Source organism: Hemitrygon akajei, chromosome 18, assembly GCF_048418815.1.
Source record: "Hemitrygon akajei chromosome 18, sHemAka1.3, whole genome shotgun sequence".
Taxonomy (NCBI): Eukaryota; Metazoa; Chordata; class Chondrichthyes; order Myliobatiformes; family Dasyatidae; genus Hemitrygon; species Hemitrygon akajei.
Genome location: NC_133141.1, coordinates 18,857,785 through 18,882,899, shown reverse-complemented (window position 1 = coordinate 18,882,899; position 25,115 = coordinate 18,857,785). Strand labels below are relative to the sequence as shown.

Sequence of the window (25,115 nt, the reverse complement as noted above, 5' to 3'; positions counted from 1 at the left end):
TGGTGCAAAAAGTCCAGTGAGCAGCAAAAAACCCTTTGTTAATGAGAGAGATCGGAGGAGAATTGCCAGGCTGGTTCAAGCTGACAGCAACTCAAATAACCACACATTACAACAATGTTGTGCAGAAGAACACATCATACCTTGAAGTGTATGGGCTACAGCAGCAGAAGACCATGAACATACATTGAGTGTATATTTAAATTAGATGCGTGGTAGCAATTTTTTTTTGCCTTCATGGGAAGTGGGTGTAACTGGCAAGGTCAGCATTGATGCCCACACTGCAGTGCCTTTGAATTTAGTGGTGAGCTTACACCACTGTAATTCCTTAACGGTGCTTCCATTGTGTTTTTGAGAATGGAGTTCTAAGATATAGACCCAGCTATGAACAAGGATCAGCAAATACAGGTAGTCCCCAAGTTACGAACGTCTGACTTGCGGACAACTCGTACTTACGAACTGAGGAAGGAGAGCGCTGTCCGCCATTTTAAGTTGTTGCCGTTGACGCTGTGTCGAGTGTTTAACTTTGTATCTGGCTTAAATTTTTCTTAGTAAGATTCACCCTGACCCCGCCCTCTCTTCCCCCCCCCCCCCCCCCCCCCCCCCCGGTTCCGGTCGGCTGGTGGTGCAGTCAGATCAGCACTGGGCTAGAGAACGGAGGTTCCCGAGTTCGATCCAGTGACTCCCGTACCATCCGTGCTGGGTTGATGTCGAGCTCACAACTCAACCTCATAAAAAAAAAAACACTGCCACCTCCAGTTTAAATTCCCACACAGAATATTGTGGAGGATTAAATACCCAAACCCAGCACAGACCCCACTTGTCCCATTTAACCTGTCTCAGAGCGGTGGAGTTTAGGACCCGGGGAATTCAGTGCGGTGGTCCTTAGGACCCAGTGGACCTCGGGAGCCAGCGCAGGTCGGGACCCACCGCCCATAGTGTTTCTGTTCCATTGACGGGAAGCGATCGTGATTGAAAATAAAGTGGAAATAATAAAGCGTTTGGAAAGAGGTGGAACGCCATCGGTCATTGGAAAAGCGTTAGGCTACAGTCAGTCAACGATTGGAACAATTTTAAAGGATAACGGATAAAGTGAGAATAATGGAGCATGTGAAAGGCCCTGCCCCGATGAAAGCTACAATTATTACTAAGCAACACGGTGGTTTAATTATTGGAATACATACATTTCTTAAGTGTTTTATATGCATAGAAAGGTAAAATATATACTATATATTAAGACAAACGTTTGACTAACTAACGCTAAATAATATTGGATGTACTTGTTCCGACTTATGTACAAATCCGACTTAAAGGCGGACTCAGGAACGGAACTCGTCCGTAACCCGGGGATTGCCTGTACTTCCAGTTCCAGGTGGTATGTGTCATGGAACTGGCAGAATTCTCGTGCTTCTTCTATCCTTGTCTTTGGTATTAGAAGTCACAATTTTGGAATGCGGCATTGAAGAAACCTTGGCAAGTCGCTGCAGTGCATCTTCTAGATACTGTTGGGGCGGTGGATGTGGTTTCACTGAAGTCGGCTGCTTTGTCCTGGGTGGTAATAGACTGGCACTTAGCCAATAAAGTAGTGAGGATTCCATTAGATTCCTGTTGTGCCTTGTGGATGGTGAAAAGACTGAGGTTTCAGGACATTTACTATGGAATGTCCAACTTCTTTCTCCCATTAAAGTTGCACACAATAAAACCACATGGTCAATATGTCCACAGTAACATTACTGGACCCAAGTCTAATTGTAGACTATGGAATATGAATGAGCTTCACAAAGTGTTACTATGTTCTGCAGTATGTCAGCAAGTAACATTTTGCTGGATTTTTTGTGTGCAGTCTGATCATCTTGCACATACCCCTTGAATGTTTGTGCATAGATAATGCAAGTTTCAATTCACTCAAAGGTCAAAAGTTTTACATCATGGGCCTTGTTTTGTCATAAAACCATTAATGTCAGTGTAATTCTATCTGGCTGAGGTTTTCGGCATTGGAGCAGCATTCTTTGCATATTTCCTTGACCCATTTCACAACTTCTACACACTTGACTTGCTTGATAACACTCCAACCCGACTGAAACAGGAGCCTTGATATTGGATGGCACTGCAATGCAGTACTGTGTACTAAGCATAACTTTGTTTCCCTTAAGTAAAACATGAATATGCTTGTTCAGCTTTCATTGTATCGTTAAAAGACCAAAGAACTATAGTACTGTCATGGTTAATGTACTGCTATTAAAGTGGCAGTGACCTGGTTTATTTCCACCGCTGTAAGGAGTTTGTACATTCTTCCAATAACCGCATGGGCTTCCTCTGGGTGCCCTGGTTTCTTCTCATGTTCCAGATATGTACAGGTTAGTAGGTTAATTGGTCACATGGGTGTAATTGAGCAGCGTGGTCTCATTGGGCTGTATCTCCTAATAAATAAATTCTAACATCCAGACTACATTCAACATTCAGTCAATGATTGCTTTGTATTGACAATTGCATTTGCTGAATGCAAAATGGCTCTTGTATTTACCAAAGCAATATTGCTTTGACCACTTTAAGATGGCCTGAAGACATGATGATTGTTAAAATGAATGCAATTTCTATCTTAATTTTCCTATTAACTTCATAATTGGAGAGATGAAGGCTGTTATTGCTACATGCTGTTGCTATTGTCTCCTCACTTTGTCTGCCTCAGAATAATTGAAAGGAAACACAACCTACAATTACTGGAAATAAAACTTTTAAAAAGTGAACTCCTGTAACTATTAAGCAGTCAACAGCGATCGTGCTGATGATTGTGAAGTTAATGTTTTGGATATGAATTTTTTGTATTTGGCTATTGACAGCAAATTAGTCCTTCTGTCCTTTCTACAGGTGATTTCTGTTGAGATTTATGTAGCTATACTTGCACAAACAATTAAAAAATCAAAATGTTTTAATGCTATTGACATCCCTTCTGCTTCCCTGTACACTAAATTGATGCTTTGCAGTGTGAATATAGATGGATGCTTCTACTCTAATAGACACAGCATTTCCCTGTGATATATTTGCTAGGAAATTTCCATTACAGTTCTGGAGATGTATCTTAATGGGTTACAGAAAGAGAAATCACCATAAGTAATGATGTAGGTTAATAAAGTCTTTTTTAAAAAAATCTATTTAGGTGTGGTGTGGGTTCTATGGAACTAATCTGGAACTGAGTATCACATTGGATGTGATGTCAAGTAAACACAGCTATTCATTCTGGTAGTCTGATCTGTATTAAAGCTGGAAGTATCATAGAATAGATGGGCACATGATGTGCTTTCTTTAGTTAATGGTGAAGTACCAATCCTAAAAGCAGCATTTTCCTTGAAAGTAAATAGGCATCACATAAAGCCTATTTATGTTTATGTTCCTTGATGTTTGAAATGTTTATTTCCACCTTAAATCTCTCTGGTGTGCCTCCATTGCCCCTGGGAGATCAGAAAATTCTGGGAATTTACCACTCACTCAGGAAATTTCAATGCTCCTCACTTTTAAATTACTGGCCTCTCTTTTTTTTCCCACCTATGCCCCTCTAATGCTACTACAGGTTGACCTTCACTAATCCATTGGGACCTGAGGAGTGCCTGATTAGTGAAAATGCTGAATCACATTAAGCCATAGCTAACCGCCTCATAATACCTTTAAAATATCATGTAAACCAGTACAAGTCAGATAATAATGAAACAGAAATATTAAACAAGTAGCAAGTGAAATTTTAATAAAGTAATATACTGTACAGGCACAGGTAAAATAAAGGGTACAGGTAAATGTACAGAAATTAACTTGTACAGAAAAGTTGAGCACTTTCGCTTCTAAAGTGAGACATTTAATATACCTTCAGGCAAAGTTACATGTCTGCAAGTGTGGGGTTGTCAGGATCATCAACATCTTCATCTTGAAAAATGAGTGAAATATCAGGAACTGGTGCTGAAACTGGCACAGCAGTTTCTTCAAAAACTGTTGATGTTGGTGGCAGCACATCTGAGTGAGCAGAAGTTGATGGCACTGGATTTTGAAGTGTTAGCTCTCCTGTTGCACTTTTTCTAGCAATTTTTTTGAACATATCTTCCAAGGTAAGCTGTTTCATATATTTTGGTCTCTCTCTGATTAGCTTATCCTGCAGCTTATCCTCATTATTTCTTGCTCAGTTATAAAACATCATTGCTCCAATTCCTTTCAGCAGTTCACTTGTCAACTTAATTAGCCTGTCAATAGAAAGTCTTTCTGCTACAACTTCCTCATGTTCATCACTGCTTTCTCCTTCAATATCTTCCTTCTCTGGATGTACAGAATAATGATGAACAGTAGGCTCATCCGAATCTATATTCATCCATTCTTCAACATTGTCATCATTGAACCTTGATGCAAGATCCTTGGCAGCAGGATTACTTAGCTCTTGAGCAAAAGAAAGTAGTTCACGTATCATCTGTTTTTCCTTGGAAAGTCTACCTGTAAAGTCATTTCCAGTGTCTTCACCAGGTGCAGACTCAAACTTTGAACCTGGCCATAATTTATGCCAACCATTCTTCAGTGTGGATAGCTCTACAGACCTTCAAGCGTTAGCAGCACAGTAAATCGTCTCTTGCATATTAAAATCCTTTATAAATTCCTTTACCGGTCTGCCAGCATTAACTGCATTCAAAAGGCGCCTCATAAACAGGGAATTATACTTAGACTTGAGAGAATGTAATATGCCATTGTCCAGAGGTTAAATTAATGACGTACAGTTAGGTGGCAGGAAGATACCGAAGACATTGGTTTTTTTTACCAGGAATTCTGCTTTCGGGTGTGGTAAGCATTATCTTACAGTTGTGGTGCAGGCCAACAGAGTCACAGCGAGCTCGTGCTTCGGGAACAAAATAATTTTCAAACCATCCTAGTGTGATGCTAGTTGTAATCCATCTGGTTTTGTTAGCACAGTAAATTACAGGAAATTGTAAACTTTTGCCAATGACCAGTAACTTGCATCTGTGGGTTCCTGCAGCATTAGAGCAGCCTAGCAAAGTCACACAATCTCTCGATGCCTTATACCCTGTTGACGATTCTGCATCTGCTGTTGTTAGTGTTCTTCTTGGTGTACATCTCCAATACAAAGCAGTCTCATCAGCATTGTACACCTGCTCGGGGCTTAATTTTTCATCAGAGACTAACTTAGCAAACTCGTCAACAAACTTTGCTGCTGCTTCCTTGTCTGCTGAACGTTTTTCACCACACACTGCACGAAACTGTAAGCCATGACACTGCTTGAACCAATGAAGCCAGCCTTCACTATAGTCACACTCAATCTAGTCCTTCATGAAACACTTTTGCTTGTTCCTTCACCATATCTCCAGATAGTTCAACACCTTCACTTACATGAAGATTAAACCATGTTATCAGCACTTTATCTAGTTCTGAACTTCTTCCGTCTTTCATTGTTTTTCTTACGCACATCTGTTTCTTTGACCCACTATCAAGCAAAAAAGTGTAGCAGTTTTTCTTTGTTTCTTTATATTGTACACTGTGGAAGAGCCAATGTTGTAACACTCGCACAAGCTTTACACCGATACACCTGTCCTGTTTTTTTTTCCAAGAGTGCAACCTTATCTTTAATGGATAATGTGCGGTGTTTTTGCTTCACAGCATGAGGTGCATTTCCTTTGCTCACTGGGCCCATAATTGGGGCTAAAAAAGAGCAAATGATATTATAAATGCAGGAAAACAATCAGGAATAGCCTGTCTGTGCTTACAAGAGCACGCCAACATGTGAATAGATCTAGCGCAACCAAAACAATGCGCAGCAGATTGGTACGGTGGTCTGGGAAATTTGAAATTACAGTTGCGTGGAAAATTTGAAATCGGTGCCAATTATCAAAGGAACCAGATTACAGGTAGTTGGATTATTGAAGGTCGACTGTATATCCTTTGTTTCTCACTAAGAGAAACATTAGTACATGATATTCCAAGTATGCCTTCAACACTCCAGAAAATGTTAACAAAACCTCTCCATTGTTAAACTCTAACCCCTTTGCATTAAAGGTCAACAACATATTGTTTGTTGCCTTGACTTTTTGTGATTCACACACTCGAGCACTAGACCCATCTGAATTTATTTGCAATCTCTCTCCATTTATATGGTAACCTAGACTTTGATTCCTCTTATCCATGTGCATGCCTTCACATTTCCACACATTCAAGTTAATTTGCAAATTACCTTATTTCCCTCCTCCGGGTTATTAATGTAAGTAATTAGTCAAGGACCAATCCCTGGGCTCCTCCATTAGTTAAATCCCTCAAGCCTGAAAAGGACACATTTATTCCTATTGTTTTTCTGTATAACAGCCAGTTTTCAATCCATGCTAATACACTTTCTCTAATACTTTGGCTTTTAATGTATGCACCAGCCTCATATATAGCACCTTGTCAAATGCCTTTTGGAAATCTAAATGTACTGCATCTGCAAGTTCCCCTCTCAACTGTCCCTGTTACATCCTCAAGAGTCTGATCAAATTTGTCAAAAGAAGTTTACCTTTTCATAATACTCTGGCTTTGATTATATTCAGTTTTCTTAAGTGATTGTTTCCTCTTGAATATTCAACTCTTGCCTCGTGCCAACAATAGATGTTAAACAAGCTAACCTCTAGTTGCTTGTCTTCTGTCTTTTTAAAGCAAGGAAGTCACATTGCCTGTTTTCAATCTTCTGGTGCTTTCCTGAATTTGAAAATTTCAAACAATGGGTCTGCAGGCATTTATTTTTTCCCTTGGGGTTTTTTGCAAGTTTTTGATATTTGATATTTAAGGAATGCCTGCAGTGGGAGAAAGTTTGTAGAGCATTGTGGACTTCAGAAAGGATGAGATGAAGGAACACAAACCAATTCTCATAGAGGAATCAGAAGTGGAGAGTGAGCAATTTCAAGTTCCTGGGTGTCAATATATCTGAGGATCCTGGTCCCAACATATCGATGCAGCTATAAAGAAGGCAAGACAGCAGCTATATTTCATCAGAAGGCAGAGGTGGTTTGGTTTGTCATCTAAAATACTCAAATTTCTTCAGATGTACCATGGAGAACATTGAGAGGCTGTATCACCGTCTGGTATGGGGGGGCGGGGTCAAAGCAAACTGCAGAATTATAATATTAGTCAGCTCCCTCATGAGTACTAGCCTCCATAGTAAGACACCTTCAAGGAGTGGTGCCTCAGAAAAGCAGCTCTCATCATCGAGGACGCCGACACCACTACCACCCAGGACATGCCATCTTTTCATTGTTACCGTAAGGAAGGAGGAACAGAAGCCTGAAGGCCCACATCACACTCAGTCATTCAGGAAGAGCTTCTTCCCCTCTGCAATCAGATTTCAAAATGGACATTGAATCCATGAACACTACCTCACAATTTTTTTAATTTTCTGGTTTTTCTGTTTTTGCGCTACAGTACTTGTCTTTGTGTGTGTGTGTGTGTGTGCATATACACACACTTGATTCAGTTCTTTTCTGTATTTATCATGTATTGCATTGTACTGCTGCTGCAAAGTTAACAAATTTCACAACATATGCTGGTGATATTAAACCTGATTCTGATGTGATATCACAAAAGGGGCACTGAAACACAGATGTCTTGATTGAAGCTTAGCTTTGAGACTTGGATGAGCAGGTGAGCTCTCCAGCCTTGGCAAGCCTTTCACCATGGGTAATACTTGTTATTTTTTTAATGAATTTGGGGACAGAAGTATTTTACATAGTGTTGTCACAGGCTGATTTACTGTTCTGCTTGTAAAATTAGACATCTTTTTCTTGGAGCTAGCTTATTTGGAGCTAAACTTGATTTTTGTTATCTGCTGCCTGCACATCTTACTTGGGATGCCATGAATTGAAGCTACAATATTATCTTCGGTCCAAGGGCAACTAGGGGTGACGATCGAATTCAAATGTTGAGCATGTTTCAAGTGGCTGAATTTCTATAAAAGATCTTTGTATGGTTTAAAACAAAATCTTAAAATCAAAACAATGGTGGTCATTTCAAAGTATTTTTCTCCCCATTTAGTCTCCCGCTTCTCCAATAGAATTGTTTCCCAGTATCATGCATGCAAATGTCACATAAGGCCTCCTTTCCTTGTTGGCTTCCTCAGACAGACTAGTTTGATTTCTATTTTCCCAGCTACTAAGAACTAGGAATAAACTGATACTTTTCCTCCAGTGCTTATTCTTCAGGCCCAAGCTTAGAATGTGTGAGCAATGGCAGATAGTTTGACTGTTGTAGCCGAATGCAATGTTGTCTTCAGCAGTCTTTGTGCATGAATGATCATGATCTGTGACCTCATTGACAGTTAATTTAATAAGCCAGTGCCTCTTTCCATTTGTAGTAATTGCCTTCTTTCGTTTAAGGAACGACAGATTCAGCTAATCCGAGAGCTCCTCATAACAGAAGGCTCGACCAGCATTCAGTTAAATGAAGAACAGAAGTCTGCTCTTGCTTTTCTCGACCCCAAATGCTCAAATTCTAATGGATATGCATCCAACAGACGGTAGTACTCTTGAGTCACCCAACAATTGTTTGCTCTGTTGGTTTTAGGATAAATCGTCTAAATGGGAAAGTATTGGTGCAATGCTTCAGTGTTCTAAACAAGCATCCTTGAATAAAATTTTCCGGAAGAACATTAAGTTTTCTGAATGACTACTCTCCTTTCTCTCCCTGCTTTTCTTTAGCTGTTTCAGCTACAATTACGAAAAGCAATGGCTGCCCCATCCCCCATTCCAGTCTCCCTCTACCCTGTACAGGTGTTTTCTCCCACCACCACCCCCCCCCCCCCCAACAAAGGTAGAGCATTCCTATGAAACCTTTCTTAAGCCAAAATGGTGTAAAGTGAAGAGCCATTAATCTACATGGGAAAAATTTTCATAAAAGCAAAAATCCTCTTTGTAATGCCAAAACAGGTTACTAGTATAGGTCTTTTGTAGAAGCGAAGTGGTGTAAAGCGAACATTCGTAAAGCGGGGAACACCTGTACTTGATAAAGCTGGAGGCACCATTTAAGACTATTTTAAATGGAAGTTGTCCACTCCCAGGAAGCCATGAAATGGGACTGAGATAAATTTCTGTCTGTTTTTGAGATTAATTCTTCAGAGCAGTGCTCCTGCTTGGCTTGAAGTTTCATCTCAACTGTGTCAGACCTGGATCCCAGTTACAGTGATATTAGTCACAGCAACCCTGTCAAGGTGGACACTTTGTTCCAATATCTTAATATCAATAAAGATAATTTATTTGAAAGCATTCTTTCTCTTAGAAAGACATGCTGAAAAGACTATTCCCCCTTCCCCCTTCTGCTGACCTCTCCCTCAAGTTTTGCTTTTTCTTCAATGGTTCATGGAACATTAAGTGTTGAGTTAGTGTTCAGTACTTGTTGAGTTCACTAGCTTAATGGGTTTTGATGTTAAGTTGGAAATCCTCAAGATGTATTGGTGGGCTTCCTCAGATTACTGAATGTTTGTGCTAAAGACATTATTACATAATATATATTTGCAAGGTTTTTTTGCTTGCTGTATGAATAGTTCCAAGTCAAATTTAGTGTTCTAGATAAGGCACTTGCAACTCAGAATTGTTTAAAGCATGATCAGTAAATTTTGCAAATTGGTGTTAAAGGACCTAAAGTGTGGATTTTATTTACTATTGCCCATGATGCATATTTTGTGTGAACATGTTTAACCCCCATTCCAGATCTTCAGCATGTACCTAGGTGGATACAATTCTGAGGGAGTGCTGCAGTGTTCAAGATGCAGGCTTTAAAATGAAGCTCTTTGCTTCTTGCACTGGATTTTGGACATCCCTTGGCTCTATCCAGTGAGGAGACTCAGCCAAAGCAATATTTCTTCAACCTGTGTCACCAGAACAAATTGACTGATTATTCATCTAATCTTTTATTTGGGACTTTGCTGTGCGCAAATTAACTGCGGCAATTATCTTTCAGCTAACTGTGACTATTTAAAATGTCCAGTGCTTGGAGTAAACATGATTCTTTCCTATCATTTGGCATAACTTTGCCCCTGGCTATGAGTTGCCACATCCTTTTGCAGTTAACTTCAATCCTAAGGCTTGAAGTGAAAGCGCAAATAAGTAAGAGATTTTCTGTATTAGTCTGTAAAAAGTGCCATTTATTTTCAGTGCAGAATGAGACCAAATAATTGAGTCTACCTGCTTTGCTATTAATCGTTGTATGTGGGACAAAGGAGTGGTATTTTGGATAATTTGGGGAGATGAGCATATATAGTTTTGGATATATTACCAGTGTAGAGGCTTGGAACTAGGTAAAGCAATAAGTCAAACATTTACTGAAAGTTGATTGTTACTACATATCTTTCTTCTTTTTAATAGACTGTCTACAATTGATGAGTCCGAATCATTTCAATCCGACATTAGTTACGACAAGACTGATGACTCAATGGTAATCTCTTTTTATCAGTTGTTTTTTAAGTAATCTTGGGACCACGTTAGTGGGATTTGATTGAAGAATATGTAACACTACAGGTGAATCTGAAGTGATTTGATACCTTGTTCAGTTCTTATTTGCATTGCAAAATTATGAATGATTCAGCAAAGCAAATTGTAAATGTATGAAATGGCTTAGGAAAAAAATAGTCCTGTTAAAAATGTGATTGCCAAGTGACTTGGATTTTGCATTTAGAAGCAGTTGAATAATGGGCTGTTGTATAGTCTGGGGGAGGGTGCTAATGCTGATGTTGGATAACCTTGCAGAATACTCATCCAAAAGCACTAGTGGACAGAATTTTGTTGTCTGTTCAAAAGCATAAATTGCTTAAGGTTCTGCAGGAAATTGTTTTTAAATAAGTTGATGACTTGTTTCATTGGAGCATCACACTTTTTAAACAGAAGCTTGTTCTTCTCTGATTATTTCTACTTGCTTCTGAACGTTAGTCCTTTAGTTTTTAGATGGTATTCTGCACGTAGTGTTGAATAGGTTTTATTAAAATCATGATTAAATTGCTGCTTTGAATCTAAATATTGAAACAAGCTGTGGAATTTATTGAGGGCTGTCATTAGTACCAATAAAAGATGGTGCCATGACCTGATTAATGTTGTGCTATGTTAATGTTGCTTGTGTCATAACTCATAATAAAGACGTGGCATGTCAGAGATCTAACATGCACTGCTGCAGGCTGGCAGGCTGAATTTCCACATTGAATTATTCTCCAGTGTTGGTAGGCAACAAGTTTATGCTCATCACTGTCCACCAAGAAAGTAGGAAAATCAGAACAATATAACTTGGCTTAACAATCATCAGCTGGCTTAAAAGATTAGGGCATGGGCGGTCTATATTTAAAGAGGATATGATTGTCTAAAATAACTGGGTCTAAGTCCATTCTGAGGTAAAGGGCACTTACACTTGACCTTGTGTGAACATTGTCCTGGTACTCTTTTGCCAATCATGCAGTCTGTGATGCATGATTGGCATTGGAGCATATGAACTAATTTACTAGCTTGGTATTTGTATTTTATTTTGAAAAACATAATCGGCACGCCTTTCATAAATATGTTTAAGGTGGATTTTTTTCAGCTTTTTGACTTGAGATAAAATGATTGTCTTTTTGTTAATGCAGGACTGGGATTCCTCCATTGTTAAGACTGTCAAGTTAAAGAAAAGAGAGAAAAGAGTAAGTTCCACACTTTCATCTTGTTATGCTCAGCTTTGTAGAATTAGTAATCGTCTATAAACAATGGGCACAGATGCATTAACAGAATTATGTCAGTCTAATTAAATTTAAGTTAAAAGTATGGTAAGTCCCCTCATTAATTCCTTCTGTTTAATTAAATAAATTAAAGACTTCTTACACATCATGTAATTGTTTAAATACTGCACATTTCTTTGGAAGTTAGTATCGTAAGCACATCAGTTTAAATATAATATGAACTCGTAACTTGTGAAGTTCTTGATTGAGGCTCTTCAGAGTCGTGTTATCTGTCGTGTTGAATCTAATAAGTTGCACTTTCCATTTTGCATTTTCTGTGATATTTTGTTATAAGCTGGTTTTGCCTTTGGTAATGGATTTCTGGTTAACACTAAGCTGAGACGTTGTTTATATCTGAATTAAAAACTAATCTGGCATTTACTTAATTACATTCACTCAAGGCTGTCAAACATTATGCCATTTTAATTTATCTGAAAAGGCTTCTCCATATTATGCTAATATAAAACAGTGTTGCAGTGTACCAGATTATTTACTAGTTAATCAATCAAGTGTGGCTATGTATAAAGAACATTGTACCTGCTTACCATTGTATTCTTTCCAGCGTTCTTCCAGAGTTCTTGTTGATGTCCAGCCAGGACCAGCTAAACGGTCACGATCAACTGAAAAGGTGGGCGTTAATGACCAAGACAATATGTGGCAATTGTCAATATCAAAATAGATGTTATCCAACTGCTTGACAATAGATGCAGGAGTAGGCCATTCGACCCTTTGAGCCAGCACAGCCATTCAATGTGATCATGGCTGATCATCCACAATCAGTACTCCATTCCTGCCTTCTCCCCATATCCCTTGACTCCGCTATCTTTAAGAGCTCCATCTAACTCTTGAAAGCATCCAGAGAATTGGCCTCCATTGCCTTCTGAGGCAGAGCATTCCACAGATCCACAACTCTCTGGGTGAAAAAGCTTTTCCTCAACTTCGTTCTAAAAGGCCTTCCCCTTATTCTTAAACTGTGGCCTCTGGTTCTGGACTCCCCCCAACATCGGGCACATGTTTCCTGCCTCTAGCGTGTCCAATCCCTTAATAATCTTATATGTTTCGACCAGATCCCCTCTCATCCTTCTAAATTCCAGTGTATACAAGCCCAGTCGCTCCAATCTTTCAACATATGACAGTCCCGCCATTCCGGGAATTAACCTTGTGAACCTACGCTGCACTCCCTCAATAGCAAGAATGCCCTTCCTCAAATTTGGAGACCAAAACTGAACACAATACTCCAGGTGTGGACTCACCAGGGCCCTGTACAACTGCAGAAGGACCTCTTTGCTTCTATACTCAATTCCCCTTGTTATGAAGGCCAACATGCCATTAGCTTTCTTCACTGCCTGCTGTACTTGCATGCTTACTTTCAGTGACTGATGAACAAGGACACCTAGATCTCGTTGTACTTCCCCTTTTCCTAACTTGACACCATTCAGATAGTAATTTGCCTTCCTGTTCTTGCCACCAAAGTGGATAACCTCACATTTATCCACATTACACTGATTCTGCCCACTCACCCAACCTGTCCAAGTCACCCTGCATTCTCCTAACATCCTCCTCATATTTCACACTGCCACCCAGCTTTGTGTCATCTGCAAATTTGCTAATGTTACTTTTAATCCCTTCATCTAAATCATTAATGTATATTGTAAACAGCTGTGGTCCCAGCACCGAACCTTGCGGTACCCCACTGGTCACAGCCTACCATTCCGAAAGGGACCCGTTAATCACTACTCTGTTTCCTGTCAGCCAGTCAATTTTCAATCCATGTCAGTATTCTGCCCCCAATACCATGTGCCCTAATTTTGCCCACTAATCTCCTATGTGCGACTTTATCAAAAGCTTTCTGAAAGTCCAGGTACACTACATCCACTGGCTCTCCCTTGTCCATTTTCATAGTTACATCCTCAAAAAATTCCAGAAGATTAGTCAAGCATGATTTCCCCTTCGTAAATCCATGCTGACTAGGACCAATCCTGTTACTGCTATCCAAATGTGCTGCTATTTCATCTTTTATAATTGACTCCAGCATCTTCCCCACCACTGATGTCAGGCTAACTGGTATATAATTCCCTGTTTTCTCTCTCCCTCCTTTCTTAAAAAGTGGGATAACATTAGCTACCCTCCAATCCTCAGGAACTGATTCTGAATCTATAGAACATTGGAAAATGATTACCAATGCATCCACGATTTCTAGAACCACCTCCTTAAGTACCCTGGGATGCAGACCATCAGGCCCTGGGGATTTATCAGCCTTCAGTCCTATCAGTCTACCCAACACCGTTTCTTGCCTAATATAAATTTCCTTCAGTTCATCCTTTACCCTAGTTCCTTTGGCCACTATTACATCTGGGATATTGTTTGTGTCTTCCCTAGTGAAGACAGATCCAAAGTACCTGTTCAACTCGTCTGCCATTTCCTTGTTCCCCATAATAAATTCACCCGTTTCTGCCTTCAAGGGCCCAACTTTGGTCTTAACTAATTTTTTCCTCTTCACATACCTTAAAGAAGCTTTTACTATCCTCCTTTATATTCTTGGCTAGCTTACCTTCGTACCTCATCTTTTCTGCCCGTATTGCCTTTTTAGTTATCTTCTGTTGCTCTTTAAAAGTTTCCCAATCCTCTGGCTTCCCACTCATCTTTGCTATGTTATACTTTTTTATTTTTATACTGTCTTTGTCAGCCACGGTCGCCTCCTACTCCCCTTAGAATCTTCCTTCCTCTTTGGAATGAACTGATCCTGCATCTTCTGTATTATTCCCAGAAATACCTGCCAATGATGTTCCACTGTCATCCCTGCGAGGGTATCCTTTCAGTCAACTTTGGCTAGTTCCTCCCTCATGGCTCCATAGTCCCCTTTGTTCAACTGTAATACTGACACTTCCGATTTTCCCTTCTCCCTCTCAAATTGTAGATTAAAACTTATATAATGGTCACTACCTCCTAATGGCTCCTTTACCTCGAGTTCCCTTATCAAATCCAGTTCATTACACAACACTAGATCCAGAATTGCCTTCTCCCTGGTAGGCTCCAGTACAAGCTGCTCTAAGAATCCATCTCGGAGGCACTCCACAAACTCCCTTTCCTGGGGTCCAGTACCAACCTGATTTTTCCCAGTCCACCTGCATGTTGAAATCCCCACTACAACCGTAGCATTACCTTTGCGACATGCTAATTTTAACTCTTTGATTCAACTTGCGCCCTATATCCAGGCTACTATTTGGGGGCCTGTAGATAACTCCCATTAGGGTCTTTTTGCCCTTACAATTTCTCAGTTCTATCCATACTGACTCTACATCTCCTTATTCTATGTCACCCCTCGTAAGGGACTGAATTTCATTCCTCTCCAGCAGAGCCACCCACCCCCTCTGCCCACCTGTCTGTCCTTTCGATAGGACGTATACCCTTGAATATTCATTTCCCAGCCCTGTCCTCTTGCAGCCATGTCTCTGTTATTCCTACAACATCATACTTGCCAATTTCCAACTGAGCTTCAAGCTCATCCACTTTATTTCTTATACTTCGTGAATTCATATATAATACTTTTAATCCATTACTCCCCTCGCTTCTGACATCGATCCCTATTGCACTTGGCCATACTCTCCAATCCTTTCCTGAGCTTTCTGCCCCTTTAATTCTGTTGTATTTCTTATTCTCTCTTTCCCTTTAACTCCCATCTTTATATTTCCAGTTCATCTACTTCCCCCCCCCCCCCCCCACACTTGTTAGTTTAAACACACCTGTGCTTGATAGAAGGGGGGGTAATGGAATTTGACAGAGAAATTTGTAAGGATACAAGTATCAATTTTCATTGTTGCTTGTTAGTAACAAAAGTAGCATGAAAAACATGACAAAGGGGTAATATTTGTTAGAGAAATCAATTTGGAATTCTCGGGTTTTTGCCTGGACACTTGTAATTGCATTCACTGCAGTTGGAATCTTAGAGCAATACAGCATGGATACAATGAATCCATGTTGACCATAGTGATAACCCAGCTCGTCCTAATTTCTTTTATTCAGCCCATATCCTTCTAAGCCTCACCACTCCATGCACCTATCCAAGTTTTCTGAATGATAATATCAACCATTTCCTTTGACAGTATGTTTCATAAGTCACCACCTTCTGCAATGAAAAAGTTGTACCTCGAGTCCCTTTTTAAATCTTGCCTCGCTCACCCTAAATCAATGCCCCATCATTTTGTACTCATTGACTCTGGGGCGAAGACTTGCCATCCACCTTATCTATGCCCCGCATAATTTTATAAACATCTCTATAAGATTGTCCATCATTCTCCTACATTCTAAGGGAGAAAGACTTAGCCAGGCCAATCTCTCCCTATAAACTCAAGCCCTCTAGTCCTGGCAACATCCTTGTAAATCTTTTCTGCACTCTTTCAGGTTTAACTGCACCTTTCCTACAAGTTGACCAAAACTGTACACAATACTCCGTGCAGCCTCGCCAACAACTTGTACAATTGAAACATAATGTCCCAATTTCTATACTTAATACTGACTGAAGTCCAGTGTGCTAAATATGTTTTTCTCTACTGTCCACCTGTGACACTGCTTTCAACAAATTAAACTTGTATACTTATATTCCTCTGTTCCATTACACTCCCCAGTGTATTCATGGTATTACTTCTACTATGGTTTAATTTTGCAAGTGCATTACCTCACACTTATCTCTATTGCAATCCATTTGCCCCTCTTTAACCCACTTTAGAAACTGATCTAGGTCCCCCATATAATTTACAATAACCTTCTTCACTGTCAATAGCATCTCCTATATTCATGTCATCTGGAAACTTGCTGATCAAGCCTTGTATCCAAATCATTTATATTAGTGATTACCGTGGGTCCAAACATTGCTGCACACCACTAGTCACTGGCCTCCATTCTGAGAAATAGCCTTCAACCATCAGCCTCTGCCTCCTGCCTTTAAAACAGTTTTGAATCCACCTAACCAGCTCTCCTGAGTTCCATGTGACCTTGCTTTCCAGACAAGTCGACCATATGGGACCTTGTCTAAGGCCTTGCTAAAGTCCAAATAGAAAACATCCACAGCTTTGTGCTCCTCTATCTTTATTGTTACTTCCTTTAAGATCCTCAAGTTGGATAAGTCACTGGGACCGTACAAGATGTAACCCAGGCTACTGTGGGAGGCGAGGGAGGAGATTGCTGAGCCTCTGGCGAGCCTCATCAATGGGGACGGGAGAGGTTCTGGAGGATTGGAGGGTTGCAGGTGTTGTTCCTTTATTCAAGAAAGGGAGTAGAGATAGCCCAGGAAATTATAGACCAGTGAGTCTTACCTCAGTGGTTGGTAATTTGATGGAAAAGATCCTGAGAGGCAGGATTCATGAACATTTGGAGAGGCATAATATGATTAGGAACAGTCAGCATGGCTTTGTCAAAGGCAGGCCGTGCCTTACAAGCCTGAATAAATTTTTTGAGGATGTGACTAAACACATTGAAGGTAGAGCGTTAGATGTAGTGTATATGGATTTCAGCAAGGCATTTGACAAGGTACCCCATGCAAGGCTTATTGAGAAAGTAAGGAGGTATGGGATCCAAGGGGACATTGCTTTGTGGATCCAGAATTGGCTGGCCCACAGAAGGCAAAGAGTGGTTGTAGACAGGTCATATTCTGCATGGAGGTGGGTGACCAATGGCATGCCTCAAGGATCTGTTGTAGGACCCCTGCTGTTCATGATTTTTATAAATGACCTGGATGAGGAAGTGGAGGGATGGGTTAGTAAATTTACTGGTGACTCAAAGGTTGGGGGTGTTGTGGATAGTGTGGAGGGCTGTCAGAAGTTACAGTGGGACATTGATAGGATGCAAAACTGGGCTGAGAGGTGGCAGATGGAGTTCAACCCAGATAAGTGTGAGGTGGTTCATTTTGGTAGGTCAAATATGATGGCAGAATATAATATTAATGGTAAGACTCTTGGCAGTGTGGAGGATCAGAGGGATCCTGGGGTCCGAGTCCATAGGACACACAAAGCTGCTGCGCAGGTTGACTCTGGTTAAGAAAGCATAAGGTGCATTGACCTTCATCAATTGTGGGATTGAGTTTAGGAGCCAAGAGGTAATGTTGCAGCTATATAGGACCGTAGTCAGACCCCACTTGGAGTACTGTGCTCAGATCTGGTCGCCTCACAGTTTTGTGCACTTTATGTAGTCCTGTGTAGGTCTGTAGTCTAGTATAGTTCTTGTGTTGTTTTATAGTCTAGTGTAGCCTTGAGTTGTCTCATATCGTCTAGTGTAGTTTTGTGTTGTTTCATGTAGCACCAGGGACCTGGAGGAACGTTGTTTTGTTTTTACTGTGTACTGTACCAGCAGTTTATGGTCGAAATGACAATAAAAAGCAACTTGACTACAGGAAGGATGTGGAAGCCATAAAGGGTGCAGAGGAGATTTACAAGGATGTTGCCTGGATTGAGGAGTATGCCTTATGAGAATAGGTTGAGTGAACAACCTTTTCTCCTTGGAGCAACAGAGGATGAGAGGTGACCTGATAGAGGTGTATAAGATGATGAGAGGCATTGATCGTGTGGATAGTCAGGCTTTTTCCCAGGGCTGGAATGTCTAGCACGAGAGGGCACAGTTTTAAGGTGCTTGGAAGTAGGTACAGAGGAGATGTCAGGGGTTAGTGTATTTTTTTTTTTGTTTTTTTTACACAGAGTGGTGAGTGCATGGAATGGGCTGCCGGTAACAGTAGTGGAGGCGAATATGATAGGGTCTTTTAAGAGACTCCTGGACAGGTACATGAAGCTCAGAAAAATAGAGGGCTATGGGTAACCCTAGGTGATTTCTATGGTAGGGACATGTTCAGCATAGCTTTGTGGGCCAAAGGGCCTGTATTGTGCTGTAGGTTTTCAATGTTTCTATGAACTCTACAACTTTTGTTAAGCATGACTTCCCATGCACAAAACAATGTTGACTCCTTTTAATCAAACAAAGTCTAGTTAAATTATTTTAGTTATCATTGATTAATGTGGGCCCTGTTTTAAAAGCTTGACTGTAATTGAAGGATTATGCAAATTCAACTCTTATGTTCACTTAAAGCAATATATTAATTTCCATCAGTTGTCCAGAAAGCATAAATGTAGAGCATCACCTTAAATTTTTGTGAAAAGCTAAGTTAAATGTTGCTAACAATCACTTTAAAGGATTAATTATACATTCTATCATTAGATTTGCTGAATAAATTGGGCGTTCAATTTTCCTGTCACTGAAGTGGTTTCATCACTGACTGGTCAATGGTAGTTCGTTTTTACTTGGATGATTGGCCATCAGAATTGATTTTGGTCTGTGGGCAAGATAAATGTTCACCATAACCTTGTGCAGTCTACATAAAAGCTCCAGACTCCATAAATTACCACACTTGGGATCTTGTTTCACTGCTTTAACCTACTATTGAGAAGTCTGTCCAGCTCCCTGCACCACCAAGTTCTAAGTTTTTAAAAATCTGAGGTCGTTGTTCTGAACTCCAAATTAACTTTGTTGGTGAAAAATTTTGTTTTCATCTTCACAACATGCATTTTTATTGCTATTACTTTTACTGTAAAATGATTGCTTTTCTGCAATTGGGTTTTTGAAAGAAAAAATTGAAAAGAAAGATTATTCTTAGCATAATATCCCACCCTACCCCCAATGAGTATGTCATCTTGAAGCTGTGGTTTAAATTTTCTATTCTTTTGCATGCCAGTGAGAATTTTGGCCATTTCTGTTTCCAGCTGACTAAGGATTTGAATCAATGACTGCCCTAACAAGTTTTTTGTTAGTGGTCTGCCATTTAATTAAATCTAGACCTCAGAATCAAGTTCTTGAAGCACTCTGTTTATATATTTTTTTTAAATGGAGTGAATCCTGAAAGTTTACCAAAGAAAAGTGCATTGCTGTTTCCAAATGGGTAATGTGGGTAGGGAGAGGACCGGGGATAAAGAAAGATTTTGTAGGTAAAAATATCTATCAAGAAGGTGATTGATTTGGTGATCTTTTCAGGTAAACGATTCTATTGTGGCTAAAACAACCCTGACATTGCCTAATAATGGTGGACCAATTGAGGCAGTTTCCACAATTGAGACTGTGCCATACTGGACCAGAAGTAGACGTCGAACAGGTAAATCCCATTAACAAAATGCTTGAGGCACAGCTTTATGCTTAGAACTGGAAAACAATGTTCCTGAGAACAATTTTTAGTTGTGAGGGGGTGAAGTGTTTCATAGCTTTATTTCTTGCAGGGATTTTGGGAGTTTAGCATTGTTGGATAAGCTGGATGCTTTCTATAATTGTCTTGGCCTTTTCTGATTTCATATCACTATTAGAAACCCTGTTCTCCACCTTCTAAGCAGGATATGGCTTGTGGAACTAGACTTCAACCAGGTGGCTGCTTTTCTTTTTAGAATAATCTTGGATCAGGCAAAACCACAACCAAAATAAGAAAGCATTGTCTCTGCCCAATTCTTCTGAAGTGTGTACCCTCCCAATTGTAAGTGATGGTTGAGGCATGGCAGTCAGTAGGTTGATGCAGTGTACTTCAGAAAAGGGAATAATGGACACATTTTATCCCTTAATTTAGGATATGTGCTGCTTTGGACAATCAGAACCATTGCTTTGTCCCAATGACCCCAGCAAACTCTGCACAGGCCAGTTGTTAGATTTGAGTGTTTTCACTACCTTTGAATCAAATTACCACATTTTTAATCGGTTGAACTTTTGGAGAAGCCGAAATCCTTGGTTCTAGACATGGATTGATTTTTTTTTTTTTACATTACCAGTAATTTTAAAAAGGGGTTCAATAAATCTGGTCAGAATTGTCCTTTAATTGAAAGGTTGCCATGTAAGTTGATAAAATTAATCCCACTCAGTAGGTTTCAGTTTAATTTGATGGAGCCGGTTGAAGATGGGAGTGCATCAGCTGTGTTGAATCTGCTTGCTTGCACAAAACACTCATTTCCTTTCTGTTGCATTCCATTTTCATGTGAGTTTGACACACCTAGAAATATTGCACTAATGTGAATTGTCATGCTTGTGAAAGATCAGTGTTTCCCCTGTTTGCTGTTTTTTTTCAGTATGCCTTTATATATAGATTTGGTAATTGTACCATGCTTACCTATTATCTATCTTCTTGCCACACTCCCCATAGCTCTGCACAATTACAGATAATGTTGCTATGTTGCTGCTTACTGTTATGTTTGTAGGAACTGCTGAATACTGGAACAATGACATGTTCTTGCTCCCAGCTGGGAATTTGTTAGAATGACTTCTTGATGACACAGTGTGGCGACCCACTTTCTGCACAGGCGAACCGGCTCACAAATAGCCAGTGCGCGAGGAGAGACTTTGGTAATGCACCTCTGATGTCATTTCCGCCCAGAGAGGGCGGGCGCTAGGGATTAAATGCCAGCGCCGCGAAGTTTGAATAAACTAGTCTCCAAACGACTTACCGACTCCGTGTCGTTGTCTCTAGCTCTGTATGTAGTACATCGCTACATTGGTGACCCCGACGGTCCAAATGGGATTTGGACCAAAGATGACCGACTCTTCATCTGTTCACACAGTTTCGCTAAAACTGCCGACTTTCTGGACGCTGCGACCACGCGTGTGGTTTAGCCAAGCAGAAGCCCAGTTCCAGATTCGGCAGATATCTTCTGATTCCACGCGTTACTATCACATGGTGAGCGCCCTTGACCAGGAGACGGCCACCCAGGTTGCAGATTTCATACAGTCGCCCCCGGAAGAAGACAAATATGAAGCATTCAAGGTGCTGCTCATTGGGACCTTTGGCCTCTCACGGCGTGAGCGGGGTGCCCGCCTGCTTCACCTGGACGGTTTGGGAGACAGACTGCCGTCAGCATTGATGAACAAGATTCTGCCCCTGGCTGACGGACACAAGCCCTGCCTCATGTTCGAACAAGCATTCCTAGAGCAACTGCCCGAGGACATACATCTGCTGCTGGCTGGCACAGATTTCAGCAACCCCCGGAAGGTGGCAGCCCGGGCAAACGTTCTGTGGAAAGCCAAGAGGGAGAGCGTGGCATCCGTCAGTCAGATTACCAGGCCACGCGCCCAACAGCAGACCAGACCAGACCAGGCCCGGCAGGGGGGCGCACACAACACAGAGGCAGGAGTGAGGAGGACAGTGAACAGTGGTGTTTCTACCACCGGCGGTGGGGCACAGAAGCCCGCCGTTGTCGCCCACCCTGCCAGGGCCAGCTGCCGCTGATGGCTGTGGCGGCTGGCCACCAGGACAGCCTCTTGTACGTCTGGGACAAACAGTCAGGACGCCGCTTCTTGGTCGACACCGGAGTGGAAATCAGTGTCTTGCCCCCGACGGGGTACAACACCCGCAACAGGAAGACAGGACCCACCCTGAGGGCCACAAACGGCAGCACGATACAGACCTACGGCACCCACACAGTGCAGCTGCAGTTCGGCGCCAGCCGGTTCATGTGGGAATTCACACTGGCCGTGGTGGCCCAACCACTCCTGGGGGCGGACTTCTTGTGAGCTCACAGCCTGCTGGTTGACTTGCAAGGGAAAAGGCTGGTACATGCTGAGACTTCCCAGACGTTCTCCCTGGGTGAAGCCAAGTTGCCAGCCCCACACCTGGAATCCATCACGCTGTCAGACAACGAATTCACCAGAATCCTGGCGGACTTTCCATCGATTCTGGCACCGCAGTTCACGGCAGCCATGCCCAGACACGGTACAGCACCATATCCCGACCCAGGGACCACCCCTCCACACCCGGGCATGAAGGCTTCCCCCGGAAAAGCTCCGCCTGGCGAAGGAGGAGTTCAAGCGGATGGAGGAATTGGGGATCGTACGGAGGTCCGACAGCCCATGGGCCTCCCCCCTGCACGTGGTGCACAAAGCAGCCGGGGGTTGGAGACCATGCGGCGACTACCGCAGACTGAACGAGGCTACAACTCTAGACAGCTACCCCGTGCCGCACATACAGGACTTGGCAGCAAACCTGCACGGGGCAAGAATCTTTTCCAAAGTAGACCTCGTCCGGGGATACCATCAAATCCCGGTACACCCTGAAGATATCCCCAAAACAGCACTCATCACCCCGTTCAGCCTGTTCGAGTTCCTCCAAATGCCGTTCGGCCTAAAGAATGCCGCACGGACGTTCCAGCAGCTAATGGATGCGGTGGGACGCGACCTGGACTTTGCATTCATCTATTTGGACGACATCCTTATAGCCAGCAGTTGTCGTCAGGAGCATCTGGCCCACCTCCGCCAGCTCTACTCCCGCCTGAGTGATTTCGGCCTCACGATCAACCTGGCCAAATGCCAGTTCAGTCTCTATACCATCGACTTCCTGGGCCACAGGATTTTCCAAAGACAGGGCAACACCTCTGCCCGCCAAGGTAGACGCAATCCGCCACTTTGCCCGGCCCAACACGGTCAAAGGCCTGCAGGAGTTCATTGGTATGGTGAACTTCTATCACCATTTCCTCCCCTCAGTAGCCCGTATCATGCGCTCTTTGTACACCCTGATGTCGGGTAAAGGCAAGGACCTTACTTGGGACGAGGAGGCCGCGGTCGCTTTTGTTAAAGCCATGGTAGCCTCAGCAGATGCCGTAATGCTGGTGCACCCCAGAACGGACGTTCCAACCGCCCTCACGGTGGACGCATCTGACACAGCAGTCGGTGGAGTGCTGGAGCAACTCATCGAGGGGCGCTGGCAACCTCTGGCGTTCTTCAGCAAGCACCTACGACCACCCGAACTCAAGTACAGTGCCTTCGACCGGGAGCTGTTGGCACTGTATCTGGCAATCCGGCATTTCAGGTACTTCTTAGAAGGCAGGCCGTTCACCGCGTTCACGGACCACAAACCGTTGACCTTCGCGTTCACGAAGGTGTCTGATCCCTGGTCGGCTCGCCAGCAGCGACATCTGTCCGACATCTCTGAGTACACGACGGACATCCAGCATGTCTCGGGGAAAGGACAACGTCGTGGCGGACGCACTCTCCAGACCAGCTGTCCAGGCCCTGTCCCTGGGGGTGGACTATGCAGCACTGGCGGAGGCGCAGCAGGCAGACAACGAGATGCCCAGCTACAGGACCGCAGTCTCGGGTTTGCAGCTGCAGGACTTTCTCGTAGGCCCAGGTGAGAGGACCTTCCTGTGCGACGTGGCTACCGGCCAACCTCACCCCATCGTCCCGGCAGCCTGGAGGCGGCGAGTTTTCGACTCCATACATGGTTTGGCGCACCCATCTATCAGGACGACCGTCCGGCTGGTCTCCAGCAAGTTTGCGTGGCTCGGACTTCGCAAGCAGGTCAGTGAATGGGCCAGAATGTGCGCGCAGTGCCAAACAGCCAAGGTGCAGTGGCACACTAAAGCCACACCACAGCAGTTCGAACCCACCCACCGGAGGTTCGACCACATTCATGTGGATATCGTGGGCCCCCTACCAGTGTCCCAGGGAGTGCGGTACCTCCTAACTATGGTAGACCGGTTCACGAGGTGGCCAGAGGTGGTCCCGCTCACCGACACATCTGCCGATTCCTGCGCCCGAGCACTGATTGCAACCTGGGTAGCACGCTTCGGGGTACCGGCCCACATTACCTCTGACAGAGGTGCCCTGTTCACCTCCAGCCTGTGGTTGGCTGTGGCCAGCCTGTTGGGAACGCAGCTACACCACACAACTGCCTACTACCCACAGTCGAACAGACTAGTGGAACGCTTTCACCGTCACTTGAAGTCGGCTCTCATGGCCCGCCTGAGAGGACCTAATTGGGTGGACGAGCTTCCTTGTGTACTGATTGGAATTCGCACAGTGCCCAAAGAGGATCTGCACACCTCGTCAGCCAAGTTGGTGTATGGCGCACCCCTGGCCGTCCCAGGAGAGTTCATACCAGCCTCAAGGGGGCAAGAGGAAGAACCCGCAGCAGTCCTGGACAGACTACGCGAAAGGCTCGGCAACCTGGCCCCTGTACCAACTTCACAGCACGGACGGACCCCGACCCATGTACCCAAAGACATGCAGAACTGTAAGTTTGTGTTTGTTAGAAGGGACGGACACCGGGCACCGCTACAGCGGCCGTACGAGGGGCCGTTCAAGGTGATCAACAACAACTGGTCCGTGTACGTTCTGGACATTGGGGGGGAAAGAGGAGGTTTTCACGGTGGACTGACTCAAACCAGCCCATGTGGACTTGGCGCAACCAGTCGAGGTTCAGGCACCACGGCGCAGGGGTAGACCTCCCAAACAGAGGCTGATCCAGACTGTGGACATTGGGGGGTGTATCGCTGGTTCTGGGCGGGGGTTATGTGGCGACCCACTTTCTGCACAGGCGAACTGGCTCACAAATAGTCAGCACACGGGGAGAGACTTTGGTAATGCACCTCTGATGTCA

General features: G+C 43.0%; 1 protein-coding gene across 2 annotated transcripts in view; it reads left to right on the top strand.

The window, feature by feature from the left end:
* The window catches only part of racgap1 (Rac GTPase activating protein 1), a 56,573-nt gene that overhangs the window by 8,825 nt on the left and 22,633 nt on the right, over positions 1-25,115 (top strand). For both annotated transcript variants that reach the window (XM_073071026.1, XM_073071024.1), the window contains exons 4-8: positions 8,379-8,518; positions 10,362-10,431; positions 11,606-11,659; positions 12,297-12,362; positions 19,745-19,862. In XM_073071026.1, the coding sequence (XP_072927127.1) occupies positions 8,379-8,518; positions 10,362-10,431; positions 11,606-11,659; positions 12,297-12,362; positions 19,745-19,862 (448 nt within the window). The remainder of the gene's footprint in view (positions 1-8,378; positions 8,519-10,361; positions 10,432-11,605; positions 11,660-12,296; positions 12,363-19,744; positions 19,863-25,115) is intronic.